The sequence below is a fragment of the Clarias gariepinus genome, chromosome 2 (assembly GCF_024256425.1).
Source record: "Clarias gariepinus isolate MV-2021 ecotype Netherlands chromosome 2, CGAR_prim_01v2, whole genome shotgun sequence".
NCBI lineage: Eukaryota > Metazoa > Chordata > Actinopteri > Siluriformes > Clariidae > Clarias > Clarias gariepinus.
The window spans coordinates 42797703-42815419 of NC_071101.1; the positions used below are offsets into that span (position 1 = coordinate 42797703).

The following is a 17717-nucleotide window of genomic DNA, read 5'->3' on the forward strand; positions in this document are numbered from 1 at the left end:
CAACTTTATAAATTAATAATTATATAAGAAAAAAACATTTCCATTGGTGACATGTTAACCTAAAACAATCACTTTGCTATCGCAGTGCTCAGAAAAGCGCACGCATGTTCAATTGAGTTCAATAGTAATTGAATTAGGTTTTTATATTTCATATTAAAACAGGCCCTACACTGATTCACTGTGATTAAGGAATCAAGGGTTTAAGGAACGGGTTAAGAGGTTAATTTATTTGAATGCACCCCATTGAGACATGTTAAGTTTTTACTTGATTATTTTTTTTACTTTCACTTTTTAAGTTTAACCAGCCTCGATTTTCTAAACATGAGGAATTGTATGAAGATTTCAAATATAAAATACTGACAGATTGCTCTGTTGTCATGTTAGCATTTTTTAAAATAGCATTATCTGCTAACTTATAGTGGAAATGATTATGTATCTTATTTAATGGATTTAAGAAATGAAAACATGCAAGTATGCAAAAATTGATTCTTGTTATTCATTATAGTCACATTTATTTGCATTTCAGGGTTTATAGTGTGGTTTTCCTGGCAAATGGATGCTAGAAAAATAAGAAATTAAATATGCACTATAGCAACAAGTTTTAAAATGAAAAAATAATAATAATAATTAAAGACAAATTACAATACAATTCCAAATCCTTTTTCTTTTTTTGAATGTTATTGTCTCTTCATCCAATGAGAGATGTTTATAATTTTTCCAGACAAAAAAACTTTAAAAAATTGTAAAAATTATCTGAAAGCATTCACATTTTATTGGAGAATTAAAAATCACAAAAAACATGAAAGAAATAAAAACTTAATTCTTTAATCACAACAGTAAAACTATTCTCACTATTTTCACATATAACAATTAAAAAGACATCCGATAACAGCAATTTAGCCTCATTCCATAGCAAATAATTATTAGCATTTAGAGTATGAGGAATTCTTATCATATAATCAATCACTCATAGAAAAAGTCAGTTTTTTTATTGATAGTGTGAATAAATAAAATAATCAGAAGTACTGTACATCAGCAGGATGAACTCTTGAGACATGAAATACTGCACAAGACGGTGAAAATTAAGACAGTGAAAATTAAGTTGGCATGAATATATACATATATATTTTATTATAACTTTTATGACTGTTAGCATTTAAGTATAACTAGTTAAAGACAAATGTACTAAGACACTAACTTATGCAAAAACTGGTTGTTTGATTTTACATGCTCGGATTTGTACGATCTTTGCTGGCAGATTAGCAAAACAATTCAGATCTAACTATGTAAACTTACCAGAGACAAAAAAAGAAAAAATTAACAATTTCTACTAGTTCCAAGCTTTTAATTTAATTAAATTTTCGATTTAATGTTTTACATTGTTTTTAAGAGGTTGAATATGACAAACTGACCATTTTGTTTCATACAAATTCACATGTCATACAAACTTAAATAATTCTTTTGATTGTGTAAAGCTGCTTTGCGGCAATGAAAGTTGCTAAAAGCGCTATACAAATAAAATTGAATAGAATAGAATTGAATATGACTGGATAAAATGAAACCATACAGTACTTGGGTTTCAATTATAGGTTTTTCTTAAATTATGACATAAAACATAGGAATTGCAAGTAGGAATGAAATGTGTGAAGGTATGGATGGATTTATTTGTGACAAACCAAATTTGAATAAAATGAAGGAAATGTTCATTTCAAATGTCATAGTAACTGCGGGAAAATTCATGCTCTTGTATTGCAAATGCTGTCACTAAAAAACGCTTTCATTAACATTGATCCTGACTCTTGGAAAGTTTTTACAACCTCTGCTTAAAATAAATGGTCCAGGAACAAATGGTTTGTTAGGACCTGTGAAGTACATGATTACAAATTCTCTCATCACCAAAATCTGAGTAGTTTAATCATTTTTATTTTTTCTCAGGAGTTGTTTTTTTTTTAAATCAAGTTATTTAGAAAGGGTGTTCATTATAAATGTTGTAACAATAGTTTGCCTGATGGCAATTCGCCTGTTTAATGTCATATCAGATTGCATAGTGTATAACTGGCGTGAGCTGCTACTGATCATGGAGGTTTTTGGGACCCACAATTAGCATTAGCATTAGCATTAAAACAGCCAAATCTCTGCGGCCTTACCTGCGAGAGCTTATTAAAATCTTGACCAGGAAGGGCAGTAGGGTTCGTGTGTCATGCTGCGTTTGCCTTCCAAAGTCCGTCAGTGATTCAGAAATCAGTCTGATTTGACCAAATATACAGCGCTAACGTTTATGCTAACTCAGTTAGCTAGGAGAAAGGCAGTCACAGGTTAAATAAAATAAATAAATACAACAAAAAAAAAACCACTTACCAATGTAAATATTATTGAAAGAGCTACTCTTTTACTTAAGACTAACAATAATCTAGTTGCAAGTTGAGAACCTTGGAAAATGAACTTCAAGTCTCCAAGAATCAAAATGAAATGTCCTGTTTTAGAAAAAAAAAAAAAAAAAACAGCTCTTTGAGTCACACTGCTGAGTACATTATTTTTAATGGGTGTGTTTATTTTTGGTGCGTTTTGATCTCCTTTTGCAGTTCCTTTACGTAGACGTGGTCCTTTCCATGAACAACCTCCATAATGGCCAAAGCCTGGGGGAAAACAAACAAACAACAAACGCATAAACAACATAAGAAAACTGAACTTAAATTGGAAGTATGCAATTTTTAAATACATTTCAGTAAGCGATCTGGGGAATTCATTTAAAACACATGAAAATCCAGAATTCATATAAAAACAAACCTGACCTTTTTGAGGGCAGTCGACCCTGCAGACGCTCGGTCCAGAGCCACGTAGAGTCTCCCCAGCTTCAGATACATCGAGGCGACGTTCAGGGAGTAGGCTGGATACAGCTGCCTGCGCGAAGCATATACTCGCACGTTTACAGCCTTATGTGTTTAAACAGCTTTTATTACAGGAATTACAGTTAAGTTTTATTTAATATTACAATCTGATTATTTTGATTTATAATTATAAAAATTAACTTCTATAATTTCTGTAGATTGTGTAAAGCTGCTTTGGGACCATGACAATTGTTAAAAGCGCCATACAAATACAATTTAATTGAATATTGAATATTGAATATTGAATTATTATAATGTATGCATCCGTAAACAAATAATCAATTTCATATGTCATTAAATTATCAACATTTATTTTTACATTTGTTTACTTGCTATTTGTTTAATGCCTCTATCTCATCAGGTTGATGGTATTTGTATAATTACAAGGAGTGTTCAAGACTTCAAACCGAGACTTTTGAATAACAGAACACAGTTATGAGAGTAAAAACTCCCTTTATTTCTCTATATAATCTGCATATAATATAATCCCTTTATTTCTCTATATGCTACACTAATGCACTTAACCAAGCGTTTCTCTAGTGTTCTCAGAAAGTTTTCTCAGTACACCGGAGCCATGATCAGACATCCTGCTTCATAACTGCTTGAAACTCTGGCCTCCCAGGAACTCCCTTAATAGCCCAAACATGTGAAAATGGCTTGGAGCGAGGTCAGGACTATACGGGGTCATGTGGCAATAACTCCCAGCCGAGAGTTTCCCACAGAGAGTCCCGGTTTGACTTGAACACCCGTACTGTATGTGACTCCTGATGATAACTAGTTGCACTAACATTAATCTGGGTGTTTCACAGTGTCTCATAGTTTTGAGTTTCAATCACTTGTACATCAAGTGTGCATTTTCTCCCCATAATGTGTGCAAACTCCAACCTGAACGGCTTTATGACTTTCTCTCCGTAGTTCACGGCTCCGTCATAGTCCTCCATGTACATGCACACTCCCATGGCCTGGTACATCATGTGCAGCATGTAGACGTTGGAGTCCTCAAACAAGGAGCCCATTTTGTCCATGCTGTGCTCGCATATCTCCAGCAGCTCTGCAGGGGGTGCTCAAGAGTCAAGGAGATACAACACACACTCAAACCTGGTTCCTCTAACACCTACACAACCAGCATCTACTGTATATTCATACATCATGTCCTTCTGCATCTACAGTAGATTGGAATTGTATAGAGAATAGAGATGTAATCTGGTCCAGGAGAAAAGGATATTTTTCTCCTGCTTGGCTCTGCGGAAGTCCTCGATAGCGTTTCGCGCGTAGCGAAGCATTTCCCTGATCTCCTCTGAGCGTGGTTCATCACCGTCAACCTTCCTCAGTTTCAGTTTTACTTTGTCCTATAGCACACACACACACACACACACACACACACACACGAGCACCAGAGGCTCTTAAATGAAGTAGGATTAGCAATTTTACTAAACTGACGCTAAAAGTGGATCATGACTATTGTTTAAATAAACACGTCACACACCTTGGATTTGCTTTTGCACTCTTTGCAGTCGCAGGTAAAGTAGTATGAATCTCTGAGCCTCTCCATTCTGTCTTCTGTCGGGTAGAGCAAGTCGATATAGCTGGTGAATATCTGTACACACACACATGCGCACACAAATACACAATTGTAAGCTCTTGCATAGGCAAAGAACCGTGAAGGAACCTTTATATATGAGTGTTCTGTCCCAAGCTATTAGAGAACATCAGGATTGGTTTCAGGGCTGAAAGTTTCCCTTTTCTACTCTGACCTTTGACCTGAATGAGGTGGCTGTGTCCTTACCTCCTCTCCAGTGCTGATATCCATCACAGCTCGCACCTCTGCTGTAGTTCCTCTGTAGGTGACGATGACGTTGGGGCAGCAACTGTGATTTATCAGCGCAACACTGACGAAAATGAAATAAAGAAATGAGGTTGAAATGCATGATGACGCTCATTATATGTAAGTTCAAATGGCTACAAAGGTTCATCTTCTTACTCTGGGAAGACCGCGGATCCTACATGGGAAAGCTCCTCGTCCTCTACTGTGAAGCCATTACAGTGCACCTGCGTATGTGTGTGTGTGTGTGAAAGAGAAACCAAAGACAGCCATTTTGAGTTTGTCATCCAGTTCTATTTGCAAATCTGTGCCGGGATCCAATGTCATAGCAAGAAAGGAAAAAAAAACAAGCCAGATGTGTACCTGAGCAAACAGTGTAAGCAGTGCATGGTGATCAGGGAAGTCCAGATGTTTGGAGTAGAAGTGATGCAGTTCAGCTATGTCTGCCTCATTCATCTCCCTTTTCTCGTTGTCCAACTGATCCAGGTCTGAGAGAGCGATACAGAGAGTCAGACACAGAAATGTGGAGATTCAACTGCAGCAGACTGATACACCCCATGTCCCGGATCCCGTCTCATAGGAAGGAGCAGCTCCTTCTCCACTTTAACCACAGTATAATAATAATAATAATAATAATAAAGCAATTCATCAGTGATCACTGTGTGCGTTTCTATCCTGGTAGTGACATCCAATAGAGCAGAAAATTAGAAATAGAATGAAAATATATATAATTTGTATAAGGAAATTGAGCATAAAATAACAACACTTGTTACTAACAACTATAGTGTTAAACTGATTAGAAAAAAAAAAACACAATTTGGTTTTGAAGGTTGAATGAAACCAAATCCTGATTGAAATGTAACAAATTTTTAAATGGAAAGAATGGTGGAATAAAACTGAATGCTAAACTCGAATGAATTGGAATGGAATGGATTGATGTGTAGGGCCAAAAAGCAGGAAGTTAACACTGTGTGCAAAACGTGTCCAAAGAATGTTGCAGGAATAGGGTAAAAAAAAAAAAAAAATGCATTTATCAAAGTCATACTATAGGTTCTCAATGCATCTATCCATGCTGTCATTAATTTTCTATCATGCTCACAAGGTCTAGTAAGATCGGACCGAGTTATTACTACGTCCGATTAGAATAAATAAAGGGCTGGGAATAAATACCGTGACGCACACAGTGCCTTGTTGATACAAAGTGATGGAGTGACTACTCCGACTACATTCTGGTTACGGTATACAAGTTGTTACTGTGCTGACCCATTTATTTTATTATTTTTATATAAAAAGGAATAAAAAGGAAAGATCAGAAAGGAATACTGACCTGAATGGTAAATAGAATAGTAAATAGAATGAATTTTTGGAAGTGAATAGATCTAAAACCTGAATAAAATGAAATAAATTGAAATTAGAACATAACTGGTATGTTGAAAAAAAAATAGATTTAATTCCGATATGTACAGTATAGTGTATATCCAATGCTGCCTGGGATGTTTAATGAAATATTTAATAACATGGAATGTTGAATGGGATGTTTAACAATGGAATGTTGAATGGGATGTTTAATAACTTGGAATGTTTAATGTTAACGTTCTAACTAGGAATTTAAAAGATTATGTATGTTGAACAGAATTGAATGAAACATGGAATGGAACGCTGATAAGAATGGCGAAGAAAGTTGAATGTAATGTTTAATAAATTGTAATGAATTGTAGAACACGATTTAATGTTGAACAGAAACTACATTGGAACTGAATGTTAAATGGGATGAACTGCTGAATGCAATGGATTGTTAAATATAACTGTCAGCTGAATGAGATGGACCAGTATGTTGAACAGAACTGAACAGAAACGAAAGCTGACTTTAATGGTATAGTGAATAAAATAAACAAATTGAACAAATTATTTAATTTAAACAAAATGAAATTAAACTGAAGCACTTAATAGAATGGTGTGGTGTATTGGAAGGCTAAACAGAACTGACTTCTGAGCGGAATGATAAATAGAGTTGAACAGAATGCTGAACCAAATGACGTGGCATGGAATGTTGAGTGGAATGTGATTAGGTGATGGATGTTATAAATGGAATGGAATGCTGAATGAAATGTTCATTGTTGAACATGATGCTGATTAGGGATCAGTAGGCAGTGTTTATATCACTGTCTGGCCAGGAATTAGATTACTGAATGGACATGAAGAAAACTTGTGCAGTATAAATAGAGATAAAGTGATGTATTGATAAGAAAGAAAACAGATGAGATAGATGAGAAGAAGAATAAATGATGGTGGTGAGAATGAGACTGTACTTACTGGCTTCCAGATCCTTTAACAGGAGCAGTTTTTCTGATGCACTTCTCTCTTTCAGAACTTTCTGCATGGAGAGGGAAATAAAAAATGTTGAATGGAAATATCGAATGTAGCTTTCTGTGTGATGACAATGGACAATAATTCCTCTCCTTGCACAGTAAAAAAAAATAGTTTAAATCCACATTTGGCAGAAGAATTACAATTACATGATAAAATTACTGTACATAACAAATCGCTAAATGCTCACTGCCAGAACTTGTTAGCTAAACATTTATAACTACCAGCTGTGTGCCTGCTATCTTGCTGACAATGAAAGAAGGATCATCTTTTATCTTCTTCTCTACATCACTCTCTACCGGTATGAATCCCTTCTGCTCTATCCCGTAACCTTTAAATTGCATGGTGTCAACTGACGCTAGTTTTAGCTCACTGTCTGCTGGACACACCGAGCCTGGAATAATTCCGAATTCCTGCTGTGTATGTGAGGCTTCCTGCTGTGTATCATCAGGCTGTCCAACACCCCAGTTCTACGGAAAGCTCCAATAACTCACCATGCGGGTTATTACCCGAGCCACCAGCCGGACCGTCTCTGAAGGACACCAGCTCTCCCCGAACGAACACATCGCTGAGCATTCCAGCTTGTGCATCGCCCAGTCGCTTTTCTAAAAAATGCACACGTCCATACATGCTTATTACCTAGTTAGTACTCTTAAAGCACATGATAAACAAACACTTCAAATGGGGTTTATATTGATAAGAGAATCTGTACATGAACTTGTAAGGAGACCCAGACTCTTAAAACAAGTAGAATGAACTGGACCACCCAGGTAAAGTCTATGTGTGAAAAACACTGTATATTGTAATACACTTACATCATACTTTACTGTATCTCAGTATACCATACTGTACTTATATTTTACTACACTTACATCATACAATATTAATATAACATGATACTATATTAATACAGTACATGATACTACAACACTACATTGAAATCATAATAAGATAATACTATCTCAGAATACTGTATCTCAGCTCTGGAGGATAATGTTAGTTTTGACCTACTAATACTTTACTGTACTATGCTATATTTATATTGTACACTATGCTGTATCACAGCTTTGGAGCTTGACTGGACAAAACTAATAACTTAGTCTTGACCTCCCTGAGCCATGGTTATGGGTTTCATGAAAATTGGATGATGTTGAATTTTTATACCCCAGTGTTAATCCTGACATTCATAATGCACTGTGTGAATTTGGTTACTGATGTATATGGTATTGGTGTAGTGTATTATTGGTATTTATAATAGTCTATTATTAATATAGTATAAGTATAGAATACAGTAGTATTTCAATGGTTTAGTGTTAGTACAGTGTTTAGTATTGTTAATAATAATAATAATAATTATTATTATTATTATTATTATTATAATAAGGTATTGGTACGTATAGTATTATATTAGTCTAGTATAGTATTGGTATAGTATTGGTATGTCGTATTTAAATAAAAATAATGAAAATACATATTTCTAAAAGTAGTATTGTTAGAACATAGTATTAGTGTAGTATGGTTTATTGGTACAAAATTGTATTAGTGTGGTTTTGATTACTGAATTAAAGAGCATTCATGTATCATTATATCTGTTAAGCATATTATAATATAGCATAGCGTAACACAGTACAGTACAGCATAATATAGTACAACATGGTATAGTACGCCATAGTGTAGCACAGTATAGCATAGTACAGTGTAGTGTTGTATAGCAAAGCATAGCATAGCATAGCATAGGATAGCTACAACTGTGATTAGTTTTGTCAATTCTCTAGAGCTGCAATCTAAACCACTGTACTATTATGTGCTATAATATGCTATACTGACATATCATACTATACTCTATATTTTACAATACCAATACCATTCCACACACATGCTAAACTATACAAATATTATGTTACACCAATAATAGGCAATACCAACACTCTAATAAACCAACACTATACTATCCGAATACTATACCATACTGGTACTATACTTCACTAAAGTTATATTATTATAATATTGTGCCAGTACTGTACTGTTCTAATATCATTCCATACCAGTTCTATATTAGACACATTTTATACCAACACTTATGTACCAACACAATACAATACCAATACAATAATATATTAAATTAAGACTAAAACTAACAATACTTTTATAAACCAATACTAAACCAATGTTACACTATACTAGTTCAACTTTTTTCAAAAAAAAAAAAAAAGTGACCTTATACTATACTGGTCCTATAATATACCTAGAGTACACTATACTGTGCTATACTATACAGTAAGTGTACTATATTTATACTATCCTGGTCCTATAATATACCTAGGGTACACTATACTGTGCTATACTATACAGTAAGTGTACTATATTTATACTATCCTGGTCCTATAATATACCTAGGGTACACTATACTGTGCTATACTATACAGTAAGTGTACTATATTTATACTATCCCGGTCCTATAATATACCTAGGGTACACTATACTGTGCTATACTATACAGTAAGTGTACTATATTTATACTATCCCGGTCCTATAATATACCTAGGGTACACTATACTGTGCTATACTATACAGTAAGTGTACTATATTTATACTATCCCGGTCCTATAATATACCTAGGGTACACTATACTGTGCTATACTATACAGTAAGTGTACTATATTTATACTATCCCGGTCCTATAATATACCTAGGGTACACTATACTGTGCTATACTATACAGTAAGTGTACTATATTTATACTATCCCGGTCCTATAATATACCTAGGGTACACTATACTGTGCTATACTATACAGTAAGTGTACTATATTTATACTATCCCGGTCCTATAATATACCTAGAGTACACTATACTGTGCTATACTATACAGTAAGTGTACTATATTTATACTATCCCGGTCCTATAATATACCTAGAGTACACTATACTGTGCTATACTATACAGTAAGTGTACTATATTTATACTATCCCGGTCCTATAATATACCCAGAGTACACTATACTGTGCTATACTATACAGTAAGTGTACCATATGTATACTATACCGGTCCTATAATATACCTAGAGTACACTATACTGTGCTATACTATACAGTAAGTGTACCATATGTATACTATACCGGTCCTATAATATACCTAGAGTACACTATACTGTGCTATACTATACAGTAAGTGTACCATATGTATACTATACCGGTCCTATAATATACCTAGAGTACACTATACTGTGCTATACTATACAGTAAGTGTACCATATGTATACTATACCGGTCCTATAATATACCTAGAGTACACTATACTGTGCTATACTATACAGTAAGTGTACCATATGTATACTATACCGGTCCTATAATATACCTAGAGTACACTATACTGTGCTATACTATACAGTAAGTGTACCATATGTATACTATACCGGTCCTATAATATACCTAGAGTACACTATACTGTGCTATACTATACAGTAAGTGTACCATATGTATACTATACCGGTCCTATAATATACCTAGAGTGCACTATACTGTGCTATACTATACAGTAAGTGTACCATATGTATACTATACCGGTCCTATAATATACCCAGAGTGCACTATACTGTGCTATACTATACAGTAAGTGTACCATATGTATACTATACCGGTCCTATAATATACCCAGAGTGCACTATACTGTGCTATACTATACAGTAAGTGTACCATATGTATACTATACCGGTCCTATAATATACCCAGAGTGCACTATACTGTGCTATACTATACAGTAAGTGTACCATATGTATACTATACTGGTCCTATAATATACCCAGAGTGCACTATACTGTGCTATACTATACAGTAAGGGTACCATATTTATACTATACCGGTCCTATAATATACCTAGAGTACACTATACTGTGCTATACTATACAGTAAGGGTACCATATTTATACTATACCGGTCCTATAATATACCTAGAGTGCACTATACTGTGCTATACTATACAGTAAGGGTACCATATTTATACTATACTGATCCTATAATATACCTAGAGTGCACTATACTGTGCTATACTATACAGTAAGTGTACTATATTTATACTATACTGGTCCTATAATATACCCAGAGTGCACTATACTGTGCTATACTATACAGTAAGTGTACTATATTTATACTATACTGGTCCTATAATATACCCAGAGTACACTATACTGTGCTATACTATACAGTAAGTGTACCATATGTATACTATACCGGTCCTATAATATACCTAGAGTACACTATACTGTGCTATACTATACAGTAAGTGTACCATATGTATACTATACCGGTCCTATAATATACCTAGGGTACACGTTACTGTGCTATACTATACAGTAAGGGTACCATATTTATACTATACCGGTCCTATAATATACCTAGGGTACACGTTACTGTGCTATACTATACAGTAAGTGTACCATATTTATACTATACCGGTCCTATAATATACCTAGGGTACACTATACTGTGCTATACTATACAGTAAGTGTACCATATTTATACTATCCTGGTCCTATAATATACCTAGGGTACACTATACTGTGCTATACTATACAGTAAGTGTACTATATTTATACTATCCTGGTCCTATAATATACCTAGGGTACACTATACTGTGCTATACTATACAGTAAGTGTACTATATTTATACTATCCCGGTCCTATAATATACCTAGGGTACACTATACTGTGCTATACTATACAGTAAGTGTACTATATTTATACTATCCTGGTCCTATAATATACCTAGGGTACACTATACTGTGCTATACTATACAGTAAGTGTACTATATTTATACTATCCTGGTCCTATAATATACCTAGAGTACACTATACTGTGCTATACTATACAGTAAGTGTACTATATTTATACTATACCGGTCCTATAATATACCTAGAGTACACTATACTGTGCTATACTATACAGTAAGTGTACTATATGTATACTATACCGGTCCTATAATATACCCAGAGTACACTATACTGTGCTATACTATACAGTAAGTGTACCATATGTATACTATACCGGTCCTATAATATACCTAGAGTGCACTATACTGTGCTATACTATACAGTAAGTGTACCATATGTATACTATACCGGTCCTATAATATACCCAGAGTGCACTATACTGTGCTATACTATACAGTAAGTGTACCATATGTATACTATACTGGTCCTATAATATACCCAGAGTGCACTATACTGTGCTATACTATACAGTAAGTGTACCATATTTATACTATACCGGTCCTATAATATACCTAGAGTGCACTATACTGTGCTATACTATACAGTAAGGGTACCATATTTATACTATACCGGTCCTATAATATACCTAGAGTGCACTATACTGTGCTATACTATACAGTAAGGGTACCATATTTATACTATACTGGTCCTATAATATACCTAGAGTGCACTATACTGTGCTATACTATACAGTAAGTGTACTATATTTATACTATACTGGTCCTATAATATACCCAGAGTACACTATACTGTGCTATACTATACAGTAAGTGTACTATATTTATACAATACTGGTCCTATAATATACCCAGAGTACACTATACTGTGCTATACTATACAGTAAGTGTACTATATTTATACAATACTGGTCCTATAATATACCCAGAGTACACTATACTGTGCTATACTATACAGTAAGTGTACTATATTTATACAATACTGGTCCTATAATATACCCAGAGTACACTATACTGTGCTATACTATACAGTAAGTGTACCATATGTATACTATACCGGTCCTATAATATACCTAGAGTACACTATACTGTGCTATACTATACAGTAAGTGTACCATATGTATACTATACCGGTCCTATAATATACCTAGAGTACACTATACTGTGCTATACTATACAGTAAGGGTACCATATTTATACTATACCGGTCCTATAATATACCTAGAGTGCACTATACTGTGCTATACTATACAGTAAGTGTACCATATTTATACTATACCGGTCCTATAATATACCTAGAGTGCACTATACTGTGCTATACTATACAGTAAGTGTACTATATTTATACAATACCGGTCCTATAATATACCCAGAGTACACTATACTGTGCTATATAATACAGTAAGTGTACTATATTTATACAATACTGGTCCTATAATATACCCAGAGTGCACTATACTGTGCTATACTATACAGTAAGTGTACTATATTTATACTATACTGTACTTATATTTTACTAAACTTACATCATACAATAATACAGCTTTTACTTTTACATAATAAGATAATACTATACTAAACCAACAATATAATAAACCAGTAATACAGTATATTGTCCTATACTTATAGATACCTGCTTTCTCTACATTTTATAGGAATTTTGATATTGTACCCATTTTATTTACTGTACTATAAATATTATATTTACTGTAGCATACTATTAAGTTATGTGCCCTAGTTTACTATACGCTATACTATATTATACCTAATATATTAACTGTGCTTACTTAAATGACAAAGCTTTTCCATAGTGCTTTATTCTATTCCACTTGACTTGTGTACTTGAGTAAAACTTAACTTTAATATAAAAAATACGTGCTTGTGTTACAGTAGCTCACAGTAAATCTTTTCATAATAAAAATCTCTCACTCTCTCTCTCTCTCTCTGCTTCCCGATTATCTGAAACCAGCTCCGCTTCCGATTTCAAACACCTGTTATGTTACGTATTACACATGTCTCGAAGGAAAGGAAAGTCATGGAATCATGCATCATTGTGGCAAAATTCTAACTTCAAAGAATAACACACTGTTCTACACACCACTGACGACAGGTTACGCAATGCCATGCAGAAATGTAAGGAGGTAAAAGCACAGATATTTTACTGTACTTTTGATCTGAGTTAAAGTAAAAAGGTGCAGTAATGTAAAAAAATTTACTCAATTCAGGTAACGAAGTACATGTACTCAGTTACCTTCCACCTTCCACACTACTTCACATTTCAGCTTTAGGGTGTAAACCTAATCAAAATATACATTTACGCTTTTGTTGTTTTAAACTTATTTATTACTAGCATCAGTTTATCAAGATTCATATTAACGAGTCTCCTTATACACCACAGAATTCTTTTGTTAACCAGAATCATGTTCTAAATACAGTACTTGTTTTGGGATCTGGGAACTTTTTTGCGTGGAAATAAAAGTTCTTACCTGACATTCCACGTTGCAGTAAAACGCTTTCTTGCATTTTCCACATTTAGAAAGACCCTCTTTCCTATAGGAAAAAAAACACAAGATGCATTTTTCAACAGACGAGTCTCTCACACACACACACACACACACTCTACCAATGGTCATTGGGCCAAGAGCATATGGCACACACACACACACACACACACACACACACACACATATAATTCAGCTATGACATAGCTGCCAAAACACACACACTTAGACTGGTGCAGTATTACACCACATGGTACTGTGTGTCTGCACAGAGGCCAGAATAACACACTTTTATTGCACTGCAGGATAAAAAATACCCAGTGGCGTATTTAGAAAGCCCTGGCACCACAAGCGGCAGATGAAAGTATGGCATGTTCCTATAGTGTAACACAAGCGCCGAGAAGAAAACAAAATCGCAAACTCTCTCCTTGTATTATTCATGCTAGGGATCTCTTTTCTTTTTCTCTGGCACCAATGAAGCCATGCCCATTAGCAGATGGTGTCCAAAAACTGATCCTGGATCAGCTACAACATCAACAATTGATTCCCCTTTCAAATATTTAACCTAGTAAAACGTAGCCGTATCTCTTAGTTATGGTGGTCCCTTTCACGCTCTGCATCTGTTTAAGACATTTGCCGCTCCGTGGGTGTGAGGAAGCGCTTGACTTTTCTAGCCTTGATTACCATAGAGCGAAAACAAAGAATTTCTGTGATATATTTAGACGTGACCTTTGACTGACATTTGAGCACATTTGGAGTCAATGGCTGAAAACGCTGCTGATTTATTTATCGTTTTCTGCAATAAATGTCCTGATTATGAATTTTTAAAGAATCACAGGTTGTTATTAATGTTTGTCTTTCTTTTTTCTTCATAAAATTTTTTTATTATTACAGTCTCTCAGGAACATCACTAGATGTACTGTCTTGCCATGTTAACTTAAAGACATCATTGAGATGTGTATAAACGTGTAAAAACATAAACACAATAAAAAAAAAAATATTTATGGACATGCTTTAAGATGAAGAGGAAGTAATTAAAACCTGCCACTAGTGAACATGAGCAGGCTGGATCATCCTCCCTACACAGCTGCAATAAGTGGTTCAGTAAAGCGTTGCAGTATTGTTATTATTCCACTCTAGTGCACTCAGGAGCACTCAAACAGGGGTAATTAGGTTGCCTCTGCAATGCAGTAATCAGGATGCATGACACTTCTGCACACTTTCTTCACTTCCCCTTGAAGGTGAGAATCCAGGATGATTAGGCCCTGTCCTATTTCTTTCCTCTCATACCCGTGCTCTGACTCCCTATCTGCCTGAAAAAAAAAATCTGTGAACGAGAGATTGCATTTGGACGGAGTGCCTCGAGCTTTTAACGTCCTTACCACCTGGATACCACAAAACTCTCCAAGGAGGAGAAAATGGAAAAAAGGTTAAGCAAAGTAGGCAGCACGGAGGCTTAGTGGTTAGCACTCTCGCCTTCCAACTCAACGTTCCGGGTTCAGTTTCCTCCTGTGCTTGGTGGGTTTCCTCTGGTTTCTCTGGTTTCCTCCCACAGTCCAAAGAAATGCGGATGAGACTAATCAGCGTCTCAAACTACCCGTAGTGTGCCCTGCGATGGATTGGTACCCCACCTTGTGCTCTACATCTCCTGTGATAGGCTCCTGCATACAGGATAAAGCGGTATATACAGTAGAATGTGTGAGTGAGTCCTCATATACAGGAAAAGTACTGTATATGAGGACTGCTCTTGGGACATTTTATTTTGTCCAAATGACCTAATTTTTTCTTCTCTGATAATTTACTGATCCTCTCTCACACCCTATTTACTATAGACCGGGCTATTTTTAGCGGACGTATCCATTTAGTAATTATGCCTGAAATCCCATAATGCACCATAATACAGTACATAGTCCAAATAACATACAAAATGCACAATGAGACGCAACTTGTCATGTTATTGAGAACCTTTCCAACCTTTTGACCAATCAGAATCAAGAATTCCAATGCAAAAAGATAATAATACTGTATATACTATGATATACTATGAGTATATCATATATGATGTATAGATCATGAACTGAATATAGTGTCATAAATAGTCATAGACAATAAGTTCACCACAGTTTTCCCTGCACGATTCCTCCGCTCTAGCAGAAGAAGCAGAGCCCACTGTGTTACATGGTACATTACCACATATTGCTTCACTATACTGTAGGTAATACTTCCAAACCAGTGCAGGAACTCGAGCCAGAAATATCTTTTACGGAGACCGGCCGTGCTTAGGCCATGCCCAACTGTGGTCATGTGTAACCAGACCTCTGCACTCAACAGCAGCTGTCTCAAATCGAGGATAATTTCTGTCTTATGAATATTTCATGTAAAGTTAATGTGACATGATCACGAGCGTGGTCCTGCATAGGCAAATCCAGTTCATGTCTCGTCTCATGAGACGCTCCTTTCATGACACACTGATGTAATGTTAGGAAAGATGTACACCATGACCATGCTTATTGCTTAGAAGCATGGAGCAATATCAGACCAAATGTGAGCACACAGGCTAGAGAATATAAATGCATGGCTGCATTGATAATGCAAACTCTGCTGATGATCCTAAGGAACTTGTGCATGTGGATTTGTTAAGGAGTGGGTAGGGTTCCATGAGAAGTGCAATAGTGACAACTCTGGGCTTTGATACAATTCAAAGGGGTGAAATGATCAAAGAAAGAAAGAAAGAAAAAAAAAACGTTAGACTCTTTAAACGTAACCCAGGACGGAACAATGCACGCGCGCAGTCCGTATACGCAAAGGCGCGTGAATGAAGCGCAGCGACGCATCCAAGCCTCAGCACGCGCGGCGCAGCGGTCAGTTTTAACACACACCATCTTGGTCCTAAATGCACATGCATGCACGTAGAGGTCTCACCTCGCGAAGCAGTGCTCGCACGTGTAGCCGCGCTCGCTCACAGACAGCACGTGTGAGTACGCGGGGCACGCGAAGATCAGCTCGCCCACCCGGTAGGCTCTGTGCACGCGCAGCCCCCTGCCTTTCCCGGGGCTCTCGAACCGCTCCAGACCGGCAATGCCATCCGCAGTCATCTCTAATGTCCCTGCGTGAAAATGCGCAGTGAACTCGGTGCAGAAGCGCGCGCGCGTGTGTGTGTGTGTGTGTGTGTCTCTCTCTCTCTACATCACAGGAAGAAACCTGTCTCCTCAGTGGACAAGTCCAGGGTCCGCCCACTGACACACACACACACACACACACACACATCCAAGATCTTCCCCATATCTTTCCCCAAGTAAAATGTGCAGCGTTGTGATGTACAGTATCCGTGCCTCTTTCTAGTAATGTAATGAATCTCATTTATGTAATAAAGGGAAGCTGGGGTTGGTTGCCACATGGGCTGGAATCTCCATGC

At 35.9% G+C, this 17717-nt stretch overlaps 1 protein-coding gene across 1 annotated transcript; it reads right to left on the bottom strand.

The window, feature by feature from the left end:
• Positions 1 to 805: 805 nt before the first annotated feature.
• Positions 806 to 17467, bottom strand: smyd2b (SET and MYND domain containing 2b). Its single transcript, XM_053482815.1, has 12 exons — positions 17225 to 17467; positions 14288 to 14351; positions 7572 to 7682; positions 7024 to 7084; positions 5074 to 5198; positions 4870 to 4937; positions 4675 to 4777; positions 4375 to 4485; positions 4114 to 4237; positions 3774 to 3948; positions 2793 to 2901; positions 806 to 2636 (listed from the first exon to the last, which is right to left on the bottom strand). Exons 1-12 carry the CDS (start codon positions 17395 to 17397, stop codon positions 2550 to 2552), a joined length of 1311 nt encoding a protein of 436 aa, XP_053338790.1. The 5' UTR covers positions 17398 to 17467; the 3' UTR covers positions 806 to 2549.
• Between the last annotated feature and the right edge of the window lie 250 nt (positions 17468 to 17717).

Coding starts and splice junctions, on each gene's coding strand:
- smyd2b (XM_053482815.1), bottom strand. CDS start 17,397: ATGACTGCGGATGGCATTGCCGGTCTGGAGCGGTTCGAGAGCCCCGGG. Junction 4,938..5,073: donor TGCTTACACTGTTTGCTCAG/GTACACATCTGG, acceptor ACACATACGCAG/GTGCACTGTAATGGCTTCAC. Junction 2,902..3,773: donor AAAGTCATAAAGCCGTTCAG/GTTGGAGTTTGC, acceptor TGCTTCGCGCAG/GCAGCTGTATCCAGCCTACT.